Source organism: Hippopotamus amphibius, chromosome 1 (assembly GCF_030028045.1).
Source record: "Hippopotamus amphibius kiboko isolate mHipAmp2 chromosome 1, mHipAmp2.hap2, whole genome shotgun sequence".
Taxonomy (NCBI): Eukaryota; Metazoa; Chordata; class Mammalia; order Artiodactyla; family Hippopotamidae; genus Hippopotamus; species Hippopotamus amphibius.
In genome coordinates this window covers 166,441,395-166,464,679 of record NC_080186.1, presented here as the reverse complement: position 1 = coordinate 166,464,679, position 23,285 = coordinate 166,441,395, and the positions used below count along the sequence as shown (strand labels likewise).

Genomic DNA, 23,285 nt, shown 5'->3' with positions numbered 1-23,285 from the left:
GGTTACAATGAGGTCTTACTGAAGTAGCAAACATTTCATTTCCTTTCTTGCAGACAAGATGCAGGAAGAAGAACCCATGAAGAGCATGCTGGCAATCTGACAAATTGTACTATCTGGACTACAAATAAGTCCTGAAATTCATTTGAAGAATGTCAAAGAGTTAAGAGAGAGATTATGTAGTGGCCTTGATTTTTATTATTCTTTACCTAGAATTCTACAAATTCTAAAATTTATCAATTGATGTATCTTTTAAATAAGCAGCACCAGTCTTGCCCACTGATACAATTAAAACTTGACTTTCTCAGTTCTTAGTTCACAAGTTTATTATGAAAAACACTGCAGTGCTCTTGTGCAGTAACACTGTCTTACAGGAGGGAGAAAAAAAACAGTTCTGTTCAAAACAACTCACCAGGTTCTGACAGTAACAAAGAACAACATGAGGCTGAGATTTGAGAAGGGAAAATAAACCGCAGACAAATCATACAATTAAATTAAACGGTATCCCTGAAAATAAACAAAACAATTTCAAAACTCACAAGTAGAGGGGAGGCCTTGGTACTTATTTTTAAAAATGTTCATTAAGCTCCAATGATTGTTTGCTGCTATTCTTATCTACAGTCATGCTGAGTAAAGCTATAGCTAAATGGAAGTTAAACTGTATTCACGAGGTGTTAATGTTTACATCTTATTATCTGCAGTCTCTCAGAGAAAGCAAAGTAACTACAAATAGCGCTATGCCAGAAACTGGTTTCTTGACCAACAATGTCGCTTCAGCATGCAATGAACTGGTTCATTCTAAAGTGGTCACGGCTGTTGATGACAAGAGGCTTTGTATTTTTATATGGCACATCTTTTTGGTCCGTGTGAAAACAAGTTTTTTTGAATGTTAACTATTCTCTGACACTTTGTGGAGTTACTGTTGCTCTTCCCATTTCCATCAGGTCAATATACGGTTCATGGCAATACTGTACAAGTTTAAAATTTCATTACAGGAAGTAGTCTGGGGTACGACGAGTAACATGTGGCTCGCCTCTGCGAGGTGCTGGGTCAAACTGCAAGCTGAAAAACAAGACATATATATTTGCTGTTTATACTCTGTGACATCAATGCACTGACAATGAAAATCAAGAATATTAGTCTTTGACTTTACACATTTTTGTTTAATAAAACAAAAACAAAAGTATAATTAACCTATAGTACTATTTTTAGTTCCAGATGTACAACAGTGTTTTGAAATTTCTATACATTAACTACAATATGATCACCTACATAAGTCTCGTTACCACTTAAGTTACTACATACAAAGTGACTACAATATTACTGACTATATTCCCCATGCTGTACATTTAATCTCTGTACAAATTTTTACACATTTCTTTTCCTACCCAATAACTTAGTGTAGTAGAACCCTAATTGTAGCCTAATCACGCATTTAGTAAGTTCTACCTGCACACCTCCTCAAAGAGCCGAGGCAACTTCAGCCAGAGAGGATATGCTTCTATACTGTAGTTCTTTCTAAGACCATTTGAAAGGTCATAAATAAATAAATAAAATTTAAAGAGCCTAAGGTACTGTATCCACAACCTCATTCTCAGGATATATTTTATTAACTCTACAATAAAAACATGGATTTTAAAAGTTAAAACCCTAATAATCCATGTTAGGGTCTAGGTTTCTGTTGGTGTGTTTCAAAGGAAACAAAAATCAAATTGGAATCTGGATTTAGCATGAGCTCTTGAACTGTTAAATCTTCCATTAAAACTAATATATTCAAGTAATGGTAACCAACTACTCAGATGTAAATACTTACAAAGAGTATTTTAGAGTATCATCAAGTTCCATGATTGCCGCTTGATTACCACAACGATAACAATAGTTTGGAGCACTGAAAATCGTTACTACATTTCGGTCATGGCACCAGTTATATCCCTACAAGGAAAAGAAGAGAAAAAAAAACGCACTATTTTACTCCCTCATTTACAGAACTAAATGTGACTCTTCTCAATAGGGAAAAAAGATCTCCCCTTCCCTCCCAAAAGGCTTAAAAAAAAAAAAAGTATTGCTTTGTTTCTGGATGATTTAATAATTTTCCATACTCTGCACAACTTTTTGTTTGTTTTTTTGCTGTGTGGTTATTTTGTGGGATCTCAGGTTTCAGTTCCCTGACCGGGGAATGAACCCAGGCCACAGCAGTGAAAGCACTGAATCCTAAACACTAGACCCACCATGGAACTCCCACTGCACAACTTAAAAAAGATACATATATTTATTTTTTTCCAAAACTACAAAATTAGTCCACTATAAAAAGAAAAGCCCTTAAAAAAAAAAAAAGCACCAAATCAGAAAAGGATAAACTACTTCTTATATATCTTTAAGTAAATAACAGCGTCTCATCAGCCTCTCTTATTGCAGTAACCCTAAACATGATACAAGAATGAGTATATGGCCATTCCTTGTGGAGGTAGATGCACTCTCCTTGAGACCAGAACCTTATTAATTCTGTCCTCAGTCAGTATAGTTATATCTGCAGTGCCCAGGTACAAAGGAGAGATGCCTCTAGGAACTCCAGCCTCATTCCATCTGAATGCATGAGTTACTTTTTAAGTATTGTTCACAAATTTCTTTCCCTATCTCCAGCAAAGTCAGACTTTATTGATAACCACAGAGTTGTATGAGTATTAATCTAAATAGGACCCTAATTTTATAAGTATGTTAATCAATGTTCTATGTTAAGAATTTAGCCCATTTCCCTTTAGCTTCTTTTTTCAAATCACCTGTAATCCTATCATCCAAAGGACCGTGTAACCATTTTGGTGTATTTCTTCCCAAACTCTCTTCCATAATACACATGTTAAATACATGAAATAAAACTGAGATCATAAAATGTTATATTTCCCTCTCCCCCATCTTAATTTCCCAGTCTTAAATCCCAACCACTTACTCAGTAATTAAGAATTCTCTGAAAACACTTTAACTATGAATTTCATTTGGATCAAAAGCTTGAGATTTTAATTCTAATGTGCATCTCCTGAAAAGGCTCAGTCTATAACGGCAAACTCACTGGAAGAATACACGGCATGTTCTAATATCATAATTTAAAATTTCCTAAGATCTTCCTTAAGTTTAAAAAGTAAACCGGTGCCAAAGAACAGAACGTACCTCCATCACCAGCTGATGAGCTCTAGACACCAATGTGAGGCCATTGGCATGATTAAATGTCTCAGAAATATCTTGCCCAAAGGTGTAACCAGCTCCTCGAGGAGATATACCCCAACCTCCACGGTCATCTGGATCTGACCATAGCAAGTCACACATTGGACCCTAAAAAAGCAAGTTAAGTTTTAGACTGCCTCTCACAAAACTGGTTACTATGTGATCTGAGTAATTCAGCAGAAGCAGCAGCCTAAGTCACTTTCTGAATGGTGTTTGCTGAAAATGGTAAAAGGTTTTGCAGATAGAGTCAAATAAATAACAAACTACTTCCAGATGTCTTTAAGAGGCACAGCCTATATCAATGAGTCTCAATAGCAACAAGCCCTAATTAATTACTCTGCCTATCTTATGTAAATGTCAATGTTAGGCAGGATAGTTTAGTAATTAAGGCAGAAGCTCTTATTTTTTTTTTTTTTATGGCGCACAGGCTTAGTTGCTCCGTGGCATGTGGAATCTTCCCAGAGCAGGGCTCGAACCCATGTCTCCTGCCTTGGCAGGCGGATTCTTTACTACTGCGCCACCTAGGAAGTCCAAGGCAGAAGCTCTTAAGACAACAAACACCTAGGTCCTAAACCCAGTCCCAGAGCTGCTGTGATCTTGGCAGGTTTCTTAATGCTAGCTTCTGAAGAATGGGGGTCAACAAAGAGTGCTCATACCAAATGGGATCATCTTTGAGAATTAAAAAAGAAAATACATATAATGAACTAAGTTACACTATTTCCTCTCTCTAAAAAGTTTTCTGAAAAGAAAATGTTTTATTCCAAAAAAAAAAAAAAAAAAAAAAAGTCAATACCTCATGGGGAACTTCTTGAAGACGATCAAGTGCTCTGATGTGATCCAGTGTATCTATGGATGGTGAGAGGCCACCATGTAGACAGAAGATCTGAAAAGGGTGGTTTACAACATTACCCTCATTTAAAGTAAACTAAAAACACGCTGGACTAAGCTGCAGACAGCAGTCCACATCACTTGGCCCTGTCGGTGTTTCTGCGTTCCGCCAGAACCAGGCTTGTTTCTGCAGGATCTCTTTCTTCCATCCCACTCTGAATTATGGCATACACTCCCTTTCTTCCTGATAAACCATCCCTATTGCACCCAAACTCCAATCAGCTCTTCTAAGAAAACATTTCTCTGACCTTATCCTCATCACAGACTATTATCTTCCTTCTCATAGACTTTTCTTGCCATTTCTTCTGTGCACTCTTCTACTGGGACCAATAAACAGCCAATTATCAATACATCTCCCCAACATGTCCAGAAACAGCCTAAGAGGATGGATGGATTACATATTTCATCCCCTTGTGGTCCCAACATATAGTTCAGTGCCCCTCACAAAGAAGGCATTTCAAAAAAAAAAAAAAAAACCCAAAGGGATAAGAGGATGGAAAAATAAGTCACTGGCACCTAAATGTTAAGAAAGCAGATTCTTGAAAATAATCAGCAATGTAAGTTTTAAGAAGACCTACATACCTGCCCATCCACCAAGGCAGTGAGAGGAAGATAGTCAAAAAGATCTGTAAAATATTTCCAAACATTGGCATTTCCATATTTCCTTAAACACTCATCATAGAAACCATATACTTGTGTGATCTGTCTGCTCTCATGATTTCCTCGAAGAATAGTGATGCGTTCACGGTAACGAACCTGAAACAAAGTGGAAGATAACATGAACAGCTGGCTCCTTCAAAAACCAAATGAAAATCCAGCAAACATTCTACGGGGAAACAGAGTTCCAATTTTGCTGGAAAAAAACCCCAAAACCCCCACATGACACAAAAGTGAAATCACACCTACTTATCATTTATCCCATGGGGTATCTGCCAACCCCTTCAACTAAAACTCTCACTACCACCAACTTCATACCAACCATAATCAGCAGCTGCAAAACTCCATTCAGGAGTTTTTTTTTATTAGTTATACAACTACCACTGCAATCTAGTTTTAGAACCTCTACATTAACCCAAAAAGACTCCTTGTGCCTGTTTGCAACCACTCCCGACTCCCACTCTCAGTAACTGGTACTTTGTCTCTTGAGATTTGCTTTCTCTAGAAATTTCATATAAAATGGAATCATACAATATGCAGATTTTTTTTTGCTGTCTGGCTTCTTTCACTTGGCAGAATATTTCTGAGATTCACCTGTGAGTGGGTCAGTGGTTTGTCTCTTTTTACTGCTGCAGTGTTCCATTGTATGGCTATACCGTATTTTGTTTTTTTATTCACCTCAACACTTGGATTGTCTGCAGTTTTTGCCTATTATGAATAATGTTACTATGATCATAGTGCATGTAAGAAGTTTCTGTATGCATATATGCTTTCATTTCTCTTGGGTAGATTCTTAAGGTTCTAATTTTTCCAACAAACGGACTAACACTCGGTATTACTGGCCTTATTGATGAAAGCCACTCTAATGGGCCAGATTTTGACTTTAATTTGCATTTCCCTGATGACTAAGGTTTGAGCATCTTTTCATGTGCTTAATGACCATTCATATATCTTCATATATCTTCTTGGGTGAAACATCTAGGCAAATATTTTGTCCACTTAAAAAGTGTCTTATTGAGTTATTATAGGTTTAAAAAAAACATGAATAGAAATACTTTTTTCTTAGTGATGTCTTTTGAAGAACAAAAAATCAATTTTGATGAAGTCTAATTTATCAGTTTTTTAATGGATTGTGTTTTTGGTATCATATCTAAGATATCTTTGCCAAACCCAAGGTTACAAAGATTTTCTCCTAAGTTTCATTTTAGAAGTTTTACAGTTTTAGCACTCACATTTAGATCTATGATCAATTTTGACCTATCTGTATGGTATGAGGTAGCTAAGTTCATTTTTTGCATATGGATACCCAACTGTTTCAGCACTATTTGCTGAAGTTTCCTTTCCCTTTTATTAGTCTACTAGGGCTACCATACAACGTACCACAGACTGGAAGGTTTAAACAACAGAAATTTATTTCTTCACAGTTCTAGAGGCTAGAAGTCCAAGATCAAGGTGCCAGCAGGGTTGGTTTCTTCTGAAGGCCCCTCTTCTTCGGCTAGAAAATGGCCATCTTCTCCATGTGTCTTTTCATCATCTTCCCTCTGCATCGGAGTCCCAATCTTTTCTTATAAGGACACCAGTCTTGCTGGATTAGGGGTCAACCATATGACCTCATTTTACCTTAATTATCTCTTTAAAGGCCCTATCTCCAATACAGTCACATTCTGAGTTAGGAGTCCTGGGAGTTAGGACTGCAATATGAATTTGCAGAAGGGTTGGTGGTGGCACAATTTAGCTCATTAACACATTCAAACATGAAATTTTTTCTTTTTAATATTTATTTTTGACTGCATCAAATCTTAGTTTTGGCACGCAGGCTCCAGAGAACATGGGCTCTGTAGCTGTGGCACGGGGGCTTAGTTTCCCCACAAGGCATGTGGGATTTTAGTTCCCTGACCAGGGATCAAACCCGCACCCCCTGCATTGGACAGCAGATTCTTAACCAATGGACCACGAGGGAAGTCCCCAAACATGAATTCTTAAAGGTAGCATATTTATTCCTCCCCTGGGCACTGGGATTCATCCTGGGCTTTAAGTACAGGTTAGCTTGCAAGGCTGCTTTCATAGCATCCAGAGTCACTGCAGAAACTTTGCATCATTTAATTCAACTCCTTCAATTTACAGATGCAGAACATAATGACCTCCAAAAATGTTTTGCAGCACTTTACATGATTCAGACTAGTAGCTTCATGAACACTTATAGTTTAATTGCCTAAAATTCAGCTCTTGCCAAAACCACATCTCATTGCTTCTCTAACACCAGAAGATGCTGGCAGCCATCTTATCATTCTACATATTCTTTAATAAATAAAATCATCTCCTGAAAAGTAAAGTCAAATAATTTCCTTTAAGGGAAATGACATCCTAAAAAGCTTTTTACCATTTTGTTTCACCTTCAGATCTTTGTATATTTCCCAAAGCTACAACTGGCATGAAACAACATGCTTTATCATTTTTATTGTTCTAGATCACGTCATGTTTAATGGCTGCAAACTACTTCACTGATAAGCCATAATTTAGATATTCACTTACGGTCAGATATTTATATCAATTCTCTGGTATTAAAGATGCTACAATTTACATTTTTATATAAGTAAAGCTCTTTTTTCCCTTAAACAACTTCCTCTGTACAATTTTGATTACAGGATTATTGTGTCAAAGGATATAAACATGAGAATATTTGAAATGTTTTGTTCCTTTAAAATATTTCTAAAATATCTAGAAAGATTATATTACCTCTCCATACCCCAATTTACTGAACTAAAATTTCTATTTAACCAGCTCTCTAGCATTTTTAAATCATCTGAGACATTCTCTTCCTTAGAAAATAACCTATTTTTATACTATACCATTCCCTCACATTAAGGATGAAGACAGACCTATGATTTATTAAAACTAAATATCTAAATTCCTAAATGTGGAGATTTATTCTAAAAGCTAACATGCAGACAGAGAAAACCACAAATCACTGGGGGAAAAAAAGGACATTCAAGAGGACTGTCATACCCAGTTCAAAATGCTCAAACATAAAATTGAAATTACCTTAAGAGCTACAAGCAGAGTAACTGTTTCCACTGAATAATATCCTCTATCAACATAATCTCCCATAAACAAGTAATTTGTATCTGGTGATTTGCCACCAATTCTAAACAGTTCCATGAGATCATGAAATTGCCCATGCACATCTCCACAGACAGTGACTGGACATCGAACTTCTTGCACATTGGATTCTTTTGTCAGGATTTCTTTAGCCTACAGATGGAGAAAAATAAACCAAGACATTTCGCATTATACATTAACAATGATATGTTTAGTTACACTTAAGATATGTTTAAGTTACACTTAACACAGCTTTAAAGGGCAGACTCAGCATTAAGATTAAACTGCAGGCAAGTACAATCCCATTAAAATAAGAGGGCAAGACATGCCTGGAACCTATTCACCAGCTATCCACCCCCGCCCCCTGCCACCCCAACACCTAGAAAAAAACGTGTAGCAAGATGCATAGTCCCATTCCTCTCATTAGTATCATGAGTTTTAGACCCATCACTGAGCAAGACACGCAGAACCTAACTACTGTACAATGCACTCTAGGATTCCAGGCTATGAGGAGAGGTTTCTCAGTCCTACCTTTTTTTTTTTTTTTAACCCTCTCTATATCAAAACACAAACTTATTTCACAATTGTGACTATTCAATACACATGGTTTTTATGCTGCTTTTAGAAAACTGTTTGGCATCCTATGCATTCCCCCATGTAACCACAAATTCAAACTTTACTTTTTAAGAGCAACATAATATCCCACTCAGTAGAAACCCTTTTATTCATTCCAACACACATTTTTTACAATTTTATTTTTATTCATTTATTGGCTGAGCTGGGTCTTCGCTGCTGTGTGCAGGCCCTCTCCAGCTGCAGCGAGTGGCGACCACTCTTCGCCACAGTGTGCGGGCTTCTCACTGCGGGGGCTTCAGTAGTTGTGGCGCACGGGCCCAGCGGCTCCGTGGCATGGGGAATCTTCCCAGACCAGGGCGTGAACCCATGCTCCCTGCATGGGCAGGTGGGCTCCCAACCACTGCGCCACCAGGCAAGTCCTCAACACACATTTCTTGATCATTTACTGAATGCCAAAAACTATGAAGTGAACTGGGAGATATTCATTTGCTCAACTATGAGTGATACTTTGTGCCAGGCCCTGTGCTAGCCCCTGGAGGTATAGTGAACAAGACAGATCATTCCCAAGTGACCGCTGGGGAGGGGATATGGTGGAACGACCACAAACAAGTAAAGAAGTACAGACTGTATTAAGTGCCATGGACGAAAGGGAAAGAGTATCTGGTGGAGGTCACTTTGTAACACATCACAACAAACAAGACAGCCCATAAAAGCACGAAAGCACACAGTGAAGCAGGAGAGGCAGACAATAAAAGATCATTACAAAAGCGCCAAGTGCTAAGACATACTAGAATAAGCAGCAGTGTCCCGGGCTCACAAACACTGAGAACTATGAAAACTGCCTGAGGTACAAAGAATGGGCAGGAGCTACAGAAGGGATGGGAGTAGGAAATGGGAAGACACCCAACACAGACAGATGCAATCGTGTATAAAGTCCAAGCAGTTAAGGAGAAAAGGTTAACATGGCTAAAGCACAGCATGCAAGAGCAGAGAAGAGGGCAGACTGGGGTGGGGGCAGGTTGAAAAACTACCCTGATTTTAGCATCGATAGTCCTGCATTCCAGGAAATGCCTAGCGCCTCAGCTGCACCCAGGCAAACCATGATGACAGTTGGTCACCCAGGTAGGGAATGTAGGGGAGAATGGAGCACGGATATGGACTGAAAACAAGTCTAATCAAAGTAGTATTAAGGCACTTCGCTGGTGGTCCAGTGGGTAAGACTTCGTGCTCCCAAAGCAGGGGGCCCAGGTTTGATCCCTGGTCGGGGAACTAGATCTTACATGTATGTTGCAACTAAGAGTCCACATACTGCAACTAAACATGCCTCAAGGAAGATTCCATGTGCCACAACGAAGACTTGGTGCAACCAAATACGTATTTTTTAATTAATTAATTTATTTATTTATTTATTGGCCGTGTTGGGTCTTTGCTGCTGTGTGTGGGCTTTCTCTTGTTGCGGCAAGCAGGGGCTACTCTTCATTGCCATGTGCAGGCTTCTCATTGCGGCAGTTTCTCTTGTTGTGGAGCACGGGCTTCAGTAGTTGTGGCTTGCGGGCTCAGTTGCTCAGCAACTCAGGTTCAGTAACTGTGGCGTACAGGCTTAGTTGCTCTGCAGCATGTGGGATCTTCCTGGACCAGGGATCGAACCTGTGTCCTCTGCATTGGCAGGCGGATTCTTAACCACTGCGTCACCAGGGAAGTCCCCATATTTTTTATAGTAGTATTAAACAAAAATCCACTGGCAGAAAATCTGATGAGTGAATTTAGGATTTCAGAGGTAGGGCTATGGATGTGGATATCTGAGGTGGAGGAGAGCTTAAAGGCCACCCACCAGTATTCAGGGACCTACCCACCGACAAGTCTTGCTTAGTCTCCAAAACACATCTCAATCCATGTGCTTCTTTTTTTGCCAATATCCTGGTCCAAGCCACCATCATCTCACCTGGATTACTATGCTAGCCGCCACAATAAACTCCCTGTTTCTAAGTCTTCCTGCCTTCAATTTAATTTCCATGCAACAATCACCTCCAACTTAATTTCCAGGCAACAAAGTGACAGTTTAAAAAAATTATCACCAAATTGATTTCATCCACCACCGTCTACACAGCACCTTGCTAGAACAATGCCCCAGATGTAGAAGGGACTTAATGTATATTTTGAGGGAATCAAGAACTTAAACTGAGATATCAAATAGGCTATCTTTAGGGAGAGCCATGGATGTCCACCAGGACAACAGTGTAAGTACAGGCCTGGAAAGTGGTACCGAGTTCTCTGGAGAATGAAGAAATAACAGGTAATAGCTATAAGGAAAAATGTCCAGGTATTTACGTAGAGGACAGAAGCCTGAAAAACAAAGGGAATTTTATCCTCAAATAGAAGGCGGCAGAACTCATCCACCTGTGAGGGCTACTAAGGAAGGTACAAAACTTCCTCAGGGAGAGTCAGTTAAACTGAGAAGGTAAAAGAAATTTGTTCTGAGAATGGGTTAAAAGTGTTTTACTTCATATACCCAATCGACGTTTACCAAGCATCTTCTATGTGCAACCAGCACTATGGAATGGTGTCCCAGAATGTACAGTTGGAGGTTGGGTCAGGGAAAAGCAACCCACTGAAATATGCAGATGAAACTTCCACGGAGAACTGCTGCTAATGAGCCACTGTTCACTACATTTTGAGTGACAACCAAGGATGCCAAGGGCTGGTTTTAAGATAGTGGTATGCAACCTTAGCAGCACATTAAAAAATCACTTGGGAAGCTCTTTAAAAATATCCTGATGCCCAAACTACTCCTCTCCCAATTAAGTCAAAATCTTTGTGGGTAGGATCCAAGCATCAATAATTTTTTTAGGTCTCCCCTTTCCACCCTATACTAGTGCTTTCTTAGGTACAGCCAAGTTTAAGAACCACTACTGTCTTTTTTTTTTTTTTAATTTTATTTATTTTTGGCTGTGTTGGATCTTCGCTGTTGTGTGTGGGCTTTCTCTAGTTGCAGAGAGTTGGGGCTACTCTTTGCTGGGGTGCACGGGGCTTCTCATTGCAATGGCTTCTCTTGTTGTGGAGCATGGGCTCTAGGTATGTGGGCTTCAGTAGTTGTGGCAAATGGGGTCATTAGTTATGGCACTTGGGCCCTAGAGCACAGGCTCAGCAGTTGTGGCACAGGGGCTTAGCTGCTCTGTGGCATGTGGGATCTTCCTGGACCAGGGATGGAACCTGTGTCCCCTGCGTTGGCAGGCAGATTCTTAACCACTGTGCCACCACGGAAGTCCCAAGAACCACTATTTTCAAGTCTTCAAACATTTTGGGCAGCCTATTTCAGGACACTTACCACAGACATCACAATGTTAGTTATTAATTTGATCTAACACTTTAAATTTAGAAAAGATTTCCACTGTGTTTCAAGAAAGGGTATTTCTTAGGAAATACATATAATCCATCTCTCTATGGTAATTCCAACTTCCAATTTATTATTACTAAAAAGCAGAGGTTCACCAGGCATATTCCATTACTAAATCTGTTTAGAATTAATACCAGGCCCAATGTTTTCAGCATCTAGTACATACTAATGAAAATAGCTCTGAATGAAATGATAGGTCCTACTTAAAAGAAATTTGCAAAACTTATTCAGAAGTTTTAAAAGAACAATTACATAAGAAAACAGATGGTCTAACAATCATGTAAATCTTGCCATGTTATCACATTTAATTCTATTAGAAATCAAATTTTATTTTATTCTATTATTTTTTAATTTTTATTTTTGGCTGCATTGGGTCTTTGTTGCTGTGTGCAGGCTTCTCATTGCAGTGGCTTCTTCTATTGTGGAGCATGGGCTACAGGGCACATGGGTTTCAGTAGTTGTGGCTCATGGGCTCTAGAGCATAGGCTCAGTAGTTGTGGCACAGAGGCTTAGTCACTCCATGGCACGTGGGATCTTCCCAGACCACGGATGGAACCCGTGTCCCCTGCACTGGCAGCTGGATTCTTAATCAGTGTGCCATCAGGGAAGTTCCATTTTTAAAATTATTTATTTATTTATTTATTTGACTGCGTAGGGTCTTAGCTGCAACACACAGGATCTTTGTTGAAGTATGTGGGATCTTTTGTTGCAGCAGGCTCTCCATTTTGTGGTGCAGGCCTTTCTCTAGTTGTGGTGTGCGGGTTTTTCTCTCTAATTGCAGCCTGAGGGCCCCAGGGCATGTGGGCTCTGTAGTTTGCAGCACACACCCTCTCTCATTGAGGTGTGCGTGTGCTCAGTAGTTGTGGCACACAGGCTGAGTTGCCCCACGGCATGTGGGATTTTAGTTCCCCGACCAGGGATCAAACCTGAGTCCCCTGCACTGGAAGGCAGATTCTCTACCACTGGACCACCAGTGAAGTCCCAGAAGTTAAATTTTAAAATACATCTCTTGACACTTGCTTACCTGTAAGGTTATTCTCTGTATGAATGAGAAAACGTTGCCATGAAGGACTGCCTTAAATCCCTTATTACAATTTACTCAAACTTTCTATTCAAACCATAAAAGAAAAATTAAGCCTAAGAGTTATTTGTTCCTTTTATTTCAGTTTAGACAAATCACAATGATAAGCACTGTATCTACCTTCAATTTTATTTTTAAAACTATAAAAGTTACAGTGATATATTACTGTAAAAAAGTTTTAGCAGCAGATGAAACTAAATGTCCCTTTTGACCCCTCTCCAGAAAGCTACTCTTCCTGGGAAAAGTAACCACCAATAATAACATTCTAAAGTATATCCTTTCAAAATGTTGTTTATAAATTTTACATACAGTATTATGGGCCTACAGAACCATATAGTCTTCCTTTCCATTTTTAAACTAGAAGCAGTATTATTCAGCAGCCTGCTTTTCTTTTAATATAATCTCAGAGTTCATAATGCATACACATACAGACCTGATTAATTTCTATAGTGGAAGTAAGAGTACTTCCTGAAGGATTACAATGCAGGGTGTGTGTGTGTGTGGGTGTGTGTGTGGGTGGGGTGTGTGTGTGTGTGTGTGGGTGTGTGTGTGTGTGTGTGGTGTAATGTATATCCTAGTACTTGCTCCCTTGTATCCATATGCAGGCATGTTTCATGAAAGAAGATACCATGAAGTGGACCTATTAGTATATGCAATACTCTGTATTATTTTTATGTTGACACTACCAAATTATCCAAAAGGGAAGGGGCACTGTATAGATAAAGGGAGCATTCTCACCAAATGAGAAAAAAATCCTGGAGAAAGTAGTATGTATCAGATGCAACCCTGCCAACTATTAAATATATTGTAACAAACACTCAAGTTTACAAAGGACCAATTTAAAACATACTTTTGGGGTTTCTTCTGTCTCAACTTATCAGCTCTCAAATGATCACTATACCAAAATACACTAATCCCAGAACACCACAACAAAAAAGACTGCAGACGTCCTTATTAAAGATGTTTCTACAGTCAGGAAAACTAATCACAGGAAAAGGAAATGTGTGAGAGAAGCTATGCTATCAAAAGGAGTCAGGCCTTATAAATCTCAGAAGCCTAATTCCCCTTCTATAGGTCACCCAATGAAACCTCTCATGAGTAACCTTTAGTGCCTCCAGGCCTTCACCAATCATCAAAGATCGCTATACAACTTCAACTCTCTGGCTGAATACTCAAAGTAAATGGTAGAACCAGACTTTCAAGGTTAACTAATTAACATTAGAGACTTTATTTTTAATAACTACCTTTTCATTCTCCGGTATTCTGACTCCCATAATTTAAAGCCTCATGTCACCTGAACTATACACAGAAGCAAAAGCAACCCACACACACCCCCAAACTATGTTTCCCCTAAAACATATTTCAAGGACTTCAAATGTCTCAGCTAATATAATTAATATCTGAAAAAAGAATTAAGATCAAGTTTTTAAAAATAGTGTAAGTAGCACCATATTGATTATTTTATTGGAATCTGACTGAAATTCAAATGACATAAACTGAAATGAATGAATTCAAGGGAAGAATCTTCCTAGAACAAGGTTAAAACTGGAACAAGCTATTTCATTAATAAGAGCTAATGACAAGTAACTGTGGAAAGTTAACAGTTTTTACATTGTCCTAAAATTTAAAAACTTAGAGATTCACCCAAAGGATAGCAACCTTCAGCAGCATTAATTTAATATAAACATTCTCTCAGCATTCTGAGTTCAGATTCAGAAATCTCACTTTATTTTCAACCTACTATGAAACCATCAGGTAATAAAGGCAATGACCTATAGACTTTTATGACATTCTTTGATACGGACCATCCCTAACCACCACAGAAGCATGAAATTTCAAACAAATCATACTTAAAATAGACCAAAAGAGCAACAAACCATCCAAGTCAAGATTTTTCAAGGAATGCAAGTAAAAGAAAAAAACACGAAACAACAACAGATTCACCAACCACTTACATATATTAACTTCCTTAAGGATATATAATACTGATTATCAGTTCTATGTAACTTACACAATAGAAAAAGCCATGCAACACATTTATGCATTTTTATTACTAAATCAAGGAAACATTTTAAAATACAAAATGATTACAATGTAAAAACTCTTTGTATAAAATGACTGGAAAACAACAAAATCTTAGAGACTTTATTTCAGTGGTGAAACTTTAAGAATATGGCTTTCTCAATTCTACCACACTAATAAAAACTATTCTCATTTCTTTGTACTCCCTTCCAGTTTACAACTGGTCAACATCTTGTTTTGTGTCTTAAAGTTTCATACTCACTGACCCAATTTCCTACAGCATTATCGTGACCATTGTAAACGGCTGTATAATATGCTCCTGAACAGATCTAAACATGTATTACTGTTTATTTGAATTATTTTCTTTCAGGAAATTTTCAACTGTGGGGTTACGGAGCAAAACAGTATTAACATTTTTTTGTTCTCTATGGACTACTGGACCTATGCCCAACTTGCTATGCAGTAATAAACAGAAGACTACATCCATTCTCAGCTATTTCAGATATAAAGCATTATCTTTTGATTTAACTGCCACCTTTCATTTCAGAGTTCAAATTTTTTATCCCATGTTTATACAGTGTTAGTTATTTCTTTTCTTGTACAAAATGTCCACACATATTCCTTGAGTATTCATAGGGAGCTGGACATTCTTAGATATTTTTCTATTAAAAACCTGATTATTAATCCTAATGTTCATTAGAACTCTAGCTCAAGTAAATTTAACATTTCATACTCTAATCACAGTTGAATACATCTTCTACCAGTACAGCCATAAAGACATAAGAGAAGCAAAACAAAAACCAAAAGAGCAATAATTAATTTTTGAATTTACTTCTCATTTCAAATGAAAATTGAAGCTATTTGAAAACTTTTTAAAAAGCAAAATAATTGGGACTTCCCTGGTGGTCCAAGGGTTAAGACTCTGTGCTTCCATTGCAGGGGGCACAGGTTCGATCCCTGGTCAGGGAACTAAGACGTCACATGGTGAGGTCAAAAAATATCATGTCACACATCCTGATCAGGCATGGAAAAATATTTTTAAAAATAAAATAAAAAGCAAAATTATTAAACGTGCAAGCAAGAATCAAGCTTTACAATATCCTAAGAGAATTTCATTTTGCATTCATACTGCTTTTATGGATAAAAGGTAGGTTTCTTTGATTTTCATAACTGTGCAAAAAAAATTAAAGTTCACGATAAATTGGTGTATGTGATCAGATTTTTATTTTGGTGTGATACATAAGGTAGGACATATTACTAGTCCTGGAAGCAAAAGAATCTTGAGTTACTTGTCTTCAACTATCAAATCTTTCTTCATACCACTTGTCTCATTTATTATACTGATCAGATGCCTCTAATATTTTATGAAATATTTCAGTCTTCTTTGATTAAAATCTGTATGATTTATACTTTAAAAGTATCATAACTTTTTCCACATAATGTCCTGGAAACAAGTATTTGCTATTTGGTTTAGGGTCTAGTGGAAAGAAAAAGGCCAGGGATAAGGAATAATTCTAAACTTGTATTAGGAGAAAATATGTAATGTGATGTTTTCCCATCTGTTTCTGTCAAATAATCAATCTTTACCTCTGACCAAAATGAATGTTTTCTTTAAAGCTATATGACTCACATGCAAAGACTGGCCTCCATCTTTACCAATGAACACACCCATGTGCATGAATTAAACAGTCCCAAGCACTCCTGTATAGAGAACAAGATGTTAATCTACTAAACTGAGAAATGTTGCTATATACACTTTTGTTTAAAAATTCTCACCACAACAATCCATCTTGAATAAGATTCAACCACTCTGGGTCTCAGTCTCCTCCCTCATCTGTGAAAGGTGACTTGGCCTGGAACCTCTTTAAGGTTCTTTTCATCACTAAAATTCTACACATCGGAAAGCACTTCCCCTTAAGCCTTTTTATTGAAAGTCAAAGCCACCCAACAGAGATAGCGGCATTACTGCTAGTTTACAGATGATGGGCAGCAAAGAAAGACAATTAACTCAATCACCAGTAGCACAAAAATTCTAAAACCTTTTCTATTTGGAGTTTAGTACAAGTTCAACCTCCTGACTAACCCAAAACCCTGCTATTAAGAGCAAAAAACTAACAAATCCCTATAATACTACTACTTAGACAAAGCTAAATAGTGAAAATAGTACACATAAGGGAGGCGTAATAAATTCTGGTATTCCAAAAACAAATGCACACTGTCACACAGCTAACAGTATCACTGACACTCCATTACTTGTGTGAATTACACGTTGCATGACTCTGTCTAGGTAATCTAATGTCTGTCTTTCAGGGGCACTCTAGAACAAAGTTTCTCAACCTTCTTTCAGGCCCCTCAACAAGAGAAAGGTAAAAATTCCTATTGGTAGTAACTAAATGACTAAGGCAGAAGTGGGGACAAGGTGTGCCAGAGTGACTGGCCAGCTGGTCATGTACAGTTTAGAAACTACCCAGATGCAGATACGCCTCTGTCACTGCTTTGTTCATCCATTCCAAACCACAATACCAAAATATCAATGGGCTATAGCAATTTTGTACTGTGAAGAAATTAAGCTGTTAATCCCAGATTGCTCTTTACAGTTCTTTCAGACCACCCCCCTGCAGCCATTTATTGGCAACCAGACCTCTACTTCAGCCTCTTCTACAACTTCTGCTCCAGAAGCTGAAAGAAAACCTGCTTAAAACAACAAACAAAATCTTTTCCCTTCCTAGTTCTAGTCCATTTCAGATCTCACTTGTGTAGGAGAGTGCAGGTTGAAGGTTCAGAAAAGGATGGTAATGAGAAGTGGGTAAGGAAAAAGATGAAAATAAGAGAAACGGGTCAAAGTATAAAGAAAACAGTAAAGGGGGGTGGTGGTGGCAGTGGTTCTATGCCACACATAACTCTTCCTCTCTCCTCAGCACCCCCAAAAAAGTCCCGTCTCCACCATATGTCAACCTAAACCCAAGGCCTCCTGGTTTTCCTAGCTTATCTCCTCCAAATCAAAGAAATAATAGTTCAAAGGTAACTGACAAACCTGACTTACACACAAATGAAACAGGGAAAAAAAGAACACTACCAGACTAGAGTTATCTCAAATGCTCCTCCAGTGCCCATCATTCTCTCTACTGCATGAGTTTCACCTTAGTCCTAATTGCCTGTATTTGCAGACACAGAACTTTTGGCTATGATAGAGAAAACAAAGGCAGAGTAGGGGGTGGAGGGGGAAGACTTATATGTCTGAAGAGAAGACCTGTTCACCTTTTTGGTGTTTCCTCACTAAGTCAACTCAAAACCAACTACACTACTGCTTCATACCTGGGAGATCACAAAATATACACAAGCAAACAGTCTTGATCGACTGTGGAAGCTATGAGGATAAAAAGAAAGGCATTTTAACAAGCTTAATGAACAATATAAACATTGGTTACACTTTATTAGACTATTTTAGAGCTTGGTCTCTGGATCGTGATTTACACTATCTGAGAATACACAGAAAATGAACTGGGGTTTTCATCTCATTAATCTTATTTGACAGGCAAATGCAGTTAGCTACATCCAAAATTGAAGAATAATTACTGTTTCCTCCTCCAGGACAGAGTGAGACAACAGTATGTGGCATGAATATGGAAGCTTTCAAGAACAAAAATTATGCTTTCTTTTACAGAGCTGTTGATTCTACAATTCAGTTTGGCACCAATTCATTTGCATCTTTCATTATTATTAACACTACCTCAGAAAAGAGAAGGGGGCTGTGAAGCAAGACTAGAACATTGGGCTTACAATCCATAAACCTAGGCAATTTAGCCCCTGTAGTCAAGTCACTTTACCTTTTTGAGCTGTGGTTTTTATCTATAACTGAGAGTAATTGTCTCATAAACCTGTTAAGAGAACTGTGTATGTGAAAGTATGATGAAAACAATATTCTGTATCATGCTCCCCCTACAACTGCTTGTTCTTGAGGTCCAACTTATCTTTACGGAAATAAGCCAAACAACCTTTTAAATTAAACACACATACAGACTCACAAAAATATATTACCCTTTTCATATAGGAATTTAACCTTGGTCAAGTATTTGCAGGTCATCCAACTAGAAGGAAGAATCATACTGCATTTTATTTATAGTGCTTGTACACCAATGGAAAACAGCATACCTAGGTAAAGAAATCCTTTGGAAAAAAACACCTGGCTATCAAACAACATTCTTCACAAGTTTGGTAAGACATGAAAGCACAAAGTCAAAAATCATACCTAAATGAAACCACTGAAAAACACAACCAAAGACTGTTTACTATAGTTAAGGCAAAAGCAAGTTGATAATATTTACTTCTTCCAATAGGTAGATGGAAACATAACAGTACAGTCTAAACAGATGTAGTAATGTTACTGACTACAGAGCTGTGCCTATAGGCAAAACTGCCTCACTCACGCAACAAAATTTTAAACAACCAACAATTTATGATCCCCAAAACGACAAGGTATATTGCACACTCAACAACCTTGTCTTTGATATAGACTTTAATCACATCTTGGGGGGAAAAAGCTTAACTAGTTTACATAAAAACCATACTCACTCTTGTCTATAAATACACACTTTCCTTCTTATAATCAAAGAAATTATCAATTACTACCAAATAGCTATCTTCACCAAATATCTTTCTTTAAAAAAAAGAAAAGAAAAACTATTACACTAATGAAAAAGGTTTTTCCCTCAAGATTTTCAAAACACGTAGCTTTCACTAGATGTGCCGTTAGCTATACAGATTCTAACAATGGCAAGAGATTCACTAAAAAGACTTGTACAAAAGATGTTTCAAGTCATGCACCCTAACTTATCCATATACCTAAAAAGCTGTCTTCAAATTAACTTAGTTTGGAAGGTTAATAGAGCTCCAAAAGTTGGAATACTTACAAGTTAAAAAGTATGAAGGCTATGTGATATCCCCCCAAAAGGATCCATGGAAAATCTAGCTTCAAATGCTTTTTCCTTTTTTTTTTTTGGCCCTAAGAATTAAAATCTTGACATAGTAGATGAGCAATGGAGATTTAAACATAAATTGATTAATCTCACTACATCTGAGTTTTACAAAGACATGGCAAACAATGACCACTTACCAGATGGACCAAGCTTCAGCCACTCCACTGTAACTCTAGTATTATCTTCGGCTGTCTTCAACACAAACCCTCTACTCCTGTGGTCCATCTACTACTGATTTCCAACTAGATTCAGGCTCCTTGAGAATAAGCATGATTCTTTTTCTTTAAATTAGGGAATGGCTGTTTTACAATGTTGTGTTAGTTTCTACTGTACAGCAAAATGGAGTTCCCTGTGCTATACAGCAGGTTCTCGTTAGTTATCTATTTAATACTTACTAGTGCATATATGTCAATCCCAGCCTCCCAATTCATCCCACTCCCACCTTTCCCCGCTTGATGTCCACATGTTTGTTCTCTTCGGCTGTCCCTATTAAACATGATTATTTTTCATTGCTTTTCATTCTTCTCATAAAAGTAAGCAATCATGGATATCCAATAAGTGTTCAATATTTAAACACTGAGTACTAATTTAAAATGGAACTGTATAATCTCAGAAAATTAGAAGGAACCTTGGAATATCTGTTTTATTTGTTGTTTACAGACAGGAAAATGTGGACCAAGTGAAGTGGCTGCCTCAAGGTCAGTCACAATTACTTGGGAGCAGAAAAGGGACTAGTGTCCAGGTCTAACTCACAGTCCAATGGTCTTTCAATTACATCATTGCTCTATTGCAATGTTTGCTACACAAATGACTAGTCATCTAGCCAACTACTGACTCAAAGTCCTCATACAGAGTAAGAACTCAACCCTAGAAGTCATTAAAATCATCACTTATAGCACCTAGAAACTAACACCTAACACTATACATTGAATAATTTTTAAAAACCTATTTCTGAACCTTTAAAACAAAGTATCATCCTCATTTGATGCAAGCAAATGGATCAAGAAGCAACAAAAGACTCTACATTGCTACCATCAAAATTCAGCTCCAAGAAATGATGTGCCACCTCATCAACTAATAGCTTTGTTGAAATTTGGGATAAATAAGTCTGACTTAGACTCACTTAAATTGCAATTATTCACAGAATAGTTTCTGAAAAAGACTATTTTAGGAGCATATACATCAAACTCATGAACCTAATTTTCACAACAAACCACAAACGAGTCAGCATAATTGCTTTCTAATACCTCTCTTCACTAATACAAAATGCTAACATACTCCACAATTCTGTGGAACTAAAATGAGATGCTGCAAAGTTAATTTTGAAAAGGTAAATTGAAACATTCATGGTAGAGCTCATCATTTTCTCTACTTTAGAAAACTGAGGTATTAGACTTAAACCCAACAGGCTACTTGTTTCCCCAACTCCTTGGAAAAAACGAATCGGAATTAGGTAATTTAAAACGGACATACTAAAATAGACTACAATATTCCATTTTCAACATCTGTGAGATAAACATTAAGCACAATGTCTGGAATAGCTCAATCGACAGCTATTATTATTGTCATTACTTCCACTATTTAAAGTCACAAATAAACTTTTCCAACAAAGAGCCAGGACACAAAATTTGCCGCTCCTAGAGTTTCTGTTGCACATTTAAAAAGTAAATGACAAAATGCCAAGTACGTTAGGCTTGGAGAAGGGTTTCACACTACCCAATCTGAGTCAGCATATAAATCATAAACTGACACTTGATTTCCAATTCCAAAGTTCTTTATGTAGTATGACTCACCAAGTTCTCCCTTTCTTCCAACTACGAAAAATAAGTTATACTCCTGCCTATAACTACCATGACATTCGTAAAAACTAGATTAAAGATCATTTTAAAATTCTTCAAAGACACGCTTTAAATAAGTCTATGGGAAAGACTGCTCGGTGAGTTTAACACAAAACACCCAAGCCAGTACTAAAGCTGTGTGACCTTTAGATAGGTCCTGGGATCTGGGCTACAAGCTCGCCTTCGGGGGAGCCCCTGGACAGCTTCGGAGTTAAGAATTAGGCCTGAGTACAAGTAAAAAGCCTCTTACTCACCTCACAGAAGAGTCCCAGGCCCCATTCCCAGACCGCAGAACCTAAGTCCTCTTGCCCACATCTCAAAACCGTCCCCAACCCTGACCCACCAGGTCTCCTCTCCCCTCAGCCACCTCGCCCCGCGCCAAGGCCGGGAAGCTCTGAAGCCCCGGCGCTGAGTGAACGGCGCCATTTTAGGCGGCGGTGGCAGCGACAACCAATCCCTGCGCGGGAGGCAGGGGGCGCCGGGTCGCCCGGGAGCCGCCGCCGGGCCGCGCCGGGCGCCGGTCTGGGAGGCTCGGGGGGCCGGGGCCTCCGCCATGTTGCACCCTTCCTACGTCCGCCTCCTCCTCGACGGGCTCAGCCCGCCGCAGCTCCCGCAGCCGAGGTGCAGCTCACCTTCTCGCAGAGGCTCTTGACCTGGGACTCGGACAGCTGCTTACACTCGTTCAGCTGCTCGATCCACTGGTCCAGCTCCTTGGTGAACACCTTCTCGTCCATGATGCCACCCGCCCGAACCGGCTGCCGCTCCGCGCTCCTCCCGCGCCGCCGCCCGCACACGGGCCACACGCACACGCCGCGGCCGGTTTCCGAGGTACTTGTGCGGGTACAGGCGGTTGCTCGGCGCTGGCGCTGGCCCGCTAGCTCGCCCCTCAGCGCTCGGCCACTGGCCGGAACCCTCCTCAGCTCGCCCTAGCCCAGGAGCTCTGCTCTCTGTAATGGCGGCCGCCGGCGTGGTGACGTCACGCCCGGCGTCAGGAGGCGGCGGGGTGCGGAGGGGTACAAGGGCCGGGACCAGAGATGCGCAACCGCAGCGCGAGCCCAATCAGCTGCCAGCCTGGAGCGCTAGGCCCGAGGCGCAGGCGCAAAGTAGCCGGCTGGTAACTGAGGCACCTTCGCCTTTAGGGCGTGGTCCTGCAGAAGGGAGGGGCCGAGGGAGAAGGGAAGACCTAGGCCGAGCTGGGGCCGGGCTTGCAGCTGGGAAGTAGGCTAACTCCAGAGCACTACGTCCGGCCCGGCGCGGGCGCGGACGTGGCGCAGGCGCAGTCGGCGGGGAGGGAAGGGGGCTCCTTGCTGTTCGAGATTTTTTTCCCTAAGGCGACACGCTTCGGCTCTTCATCTGGCGACTGAAGTCAAATCACGGAAATCAGAAATGCGACCTCATGGCTCCTCCATGACACAACAACACTGGAACTGCGTGGGATTCCTGCATCTTGGGGGCAAGAACGGGCGCCGTGGTAGCCTGGTTGGAGTGGCCAACTCCGCCTCCGGGCGCGGCCGGCACCTTGTAATTAGGTCACTCGTAGG

The 23,285-nt window shown here is 39.4% G+C and overlaps 1 protein-coding gene across 2 annotated transcripts; it reads right to left on the bottom strand.

Annotated features, from left to right (window-relative positions):
- Positions 1–301: 301 nt before the first annotated feature.
- PPP2CA (protein phosphatase 2 catalytic subunit alpha) lies at positions 302–22,723 on the bottom strand. Of its 2 annotated transcripts, none has more exons than XM_057735042.1 (7): positions 22,377–22,723; positions 7,801–8,010; positions 4,684–4,857; positions 4,007–4,096; positions 3,160–3,321; positions 1,811–1,929; positions 302–1,059 (listed from the first exon to the last, which is right to left on the bottom strand). In XM_057735042.1, the coding sequence occupies exons 1-7, from the start codon at positions 22,476–22,478 to the stop codon at positions 987–989; spliced, it is 930 nt and encodes a 309-aa protein (XP_057591025.1). In that variant the 5' UTR covers positions 22,479–22,723; the 3' UTR covers positions 302–986. The 2 variants fall into 2 exon arrangements, with proteins under 2 accessions (XP_057591025.1, XP_057591030.1); XM_057735047.1 differs by lacking the exon at positions 22,377–22,723 and adding an exon at positions 21,999–22,120.
- Positions 22,724–23,285: the final 562 nt, after the last annotated feature.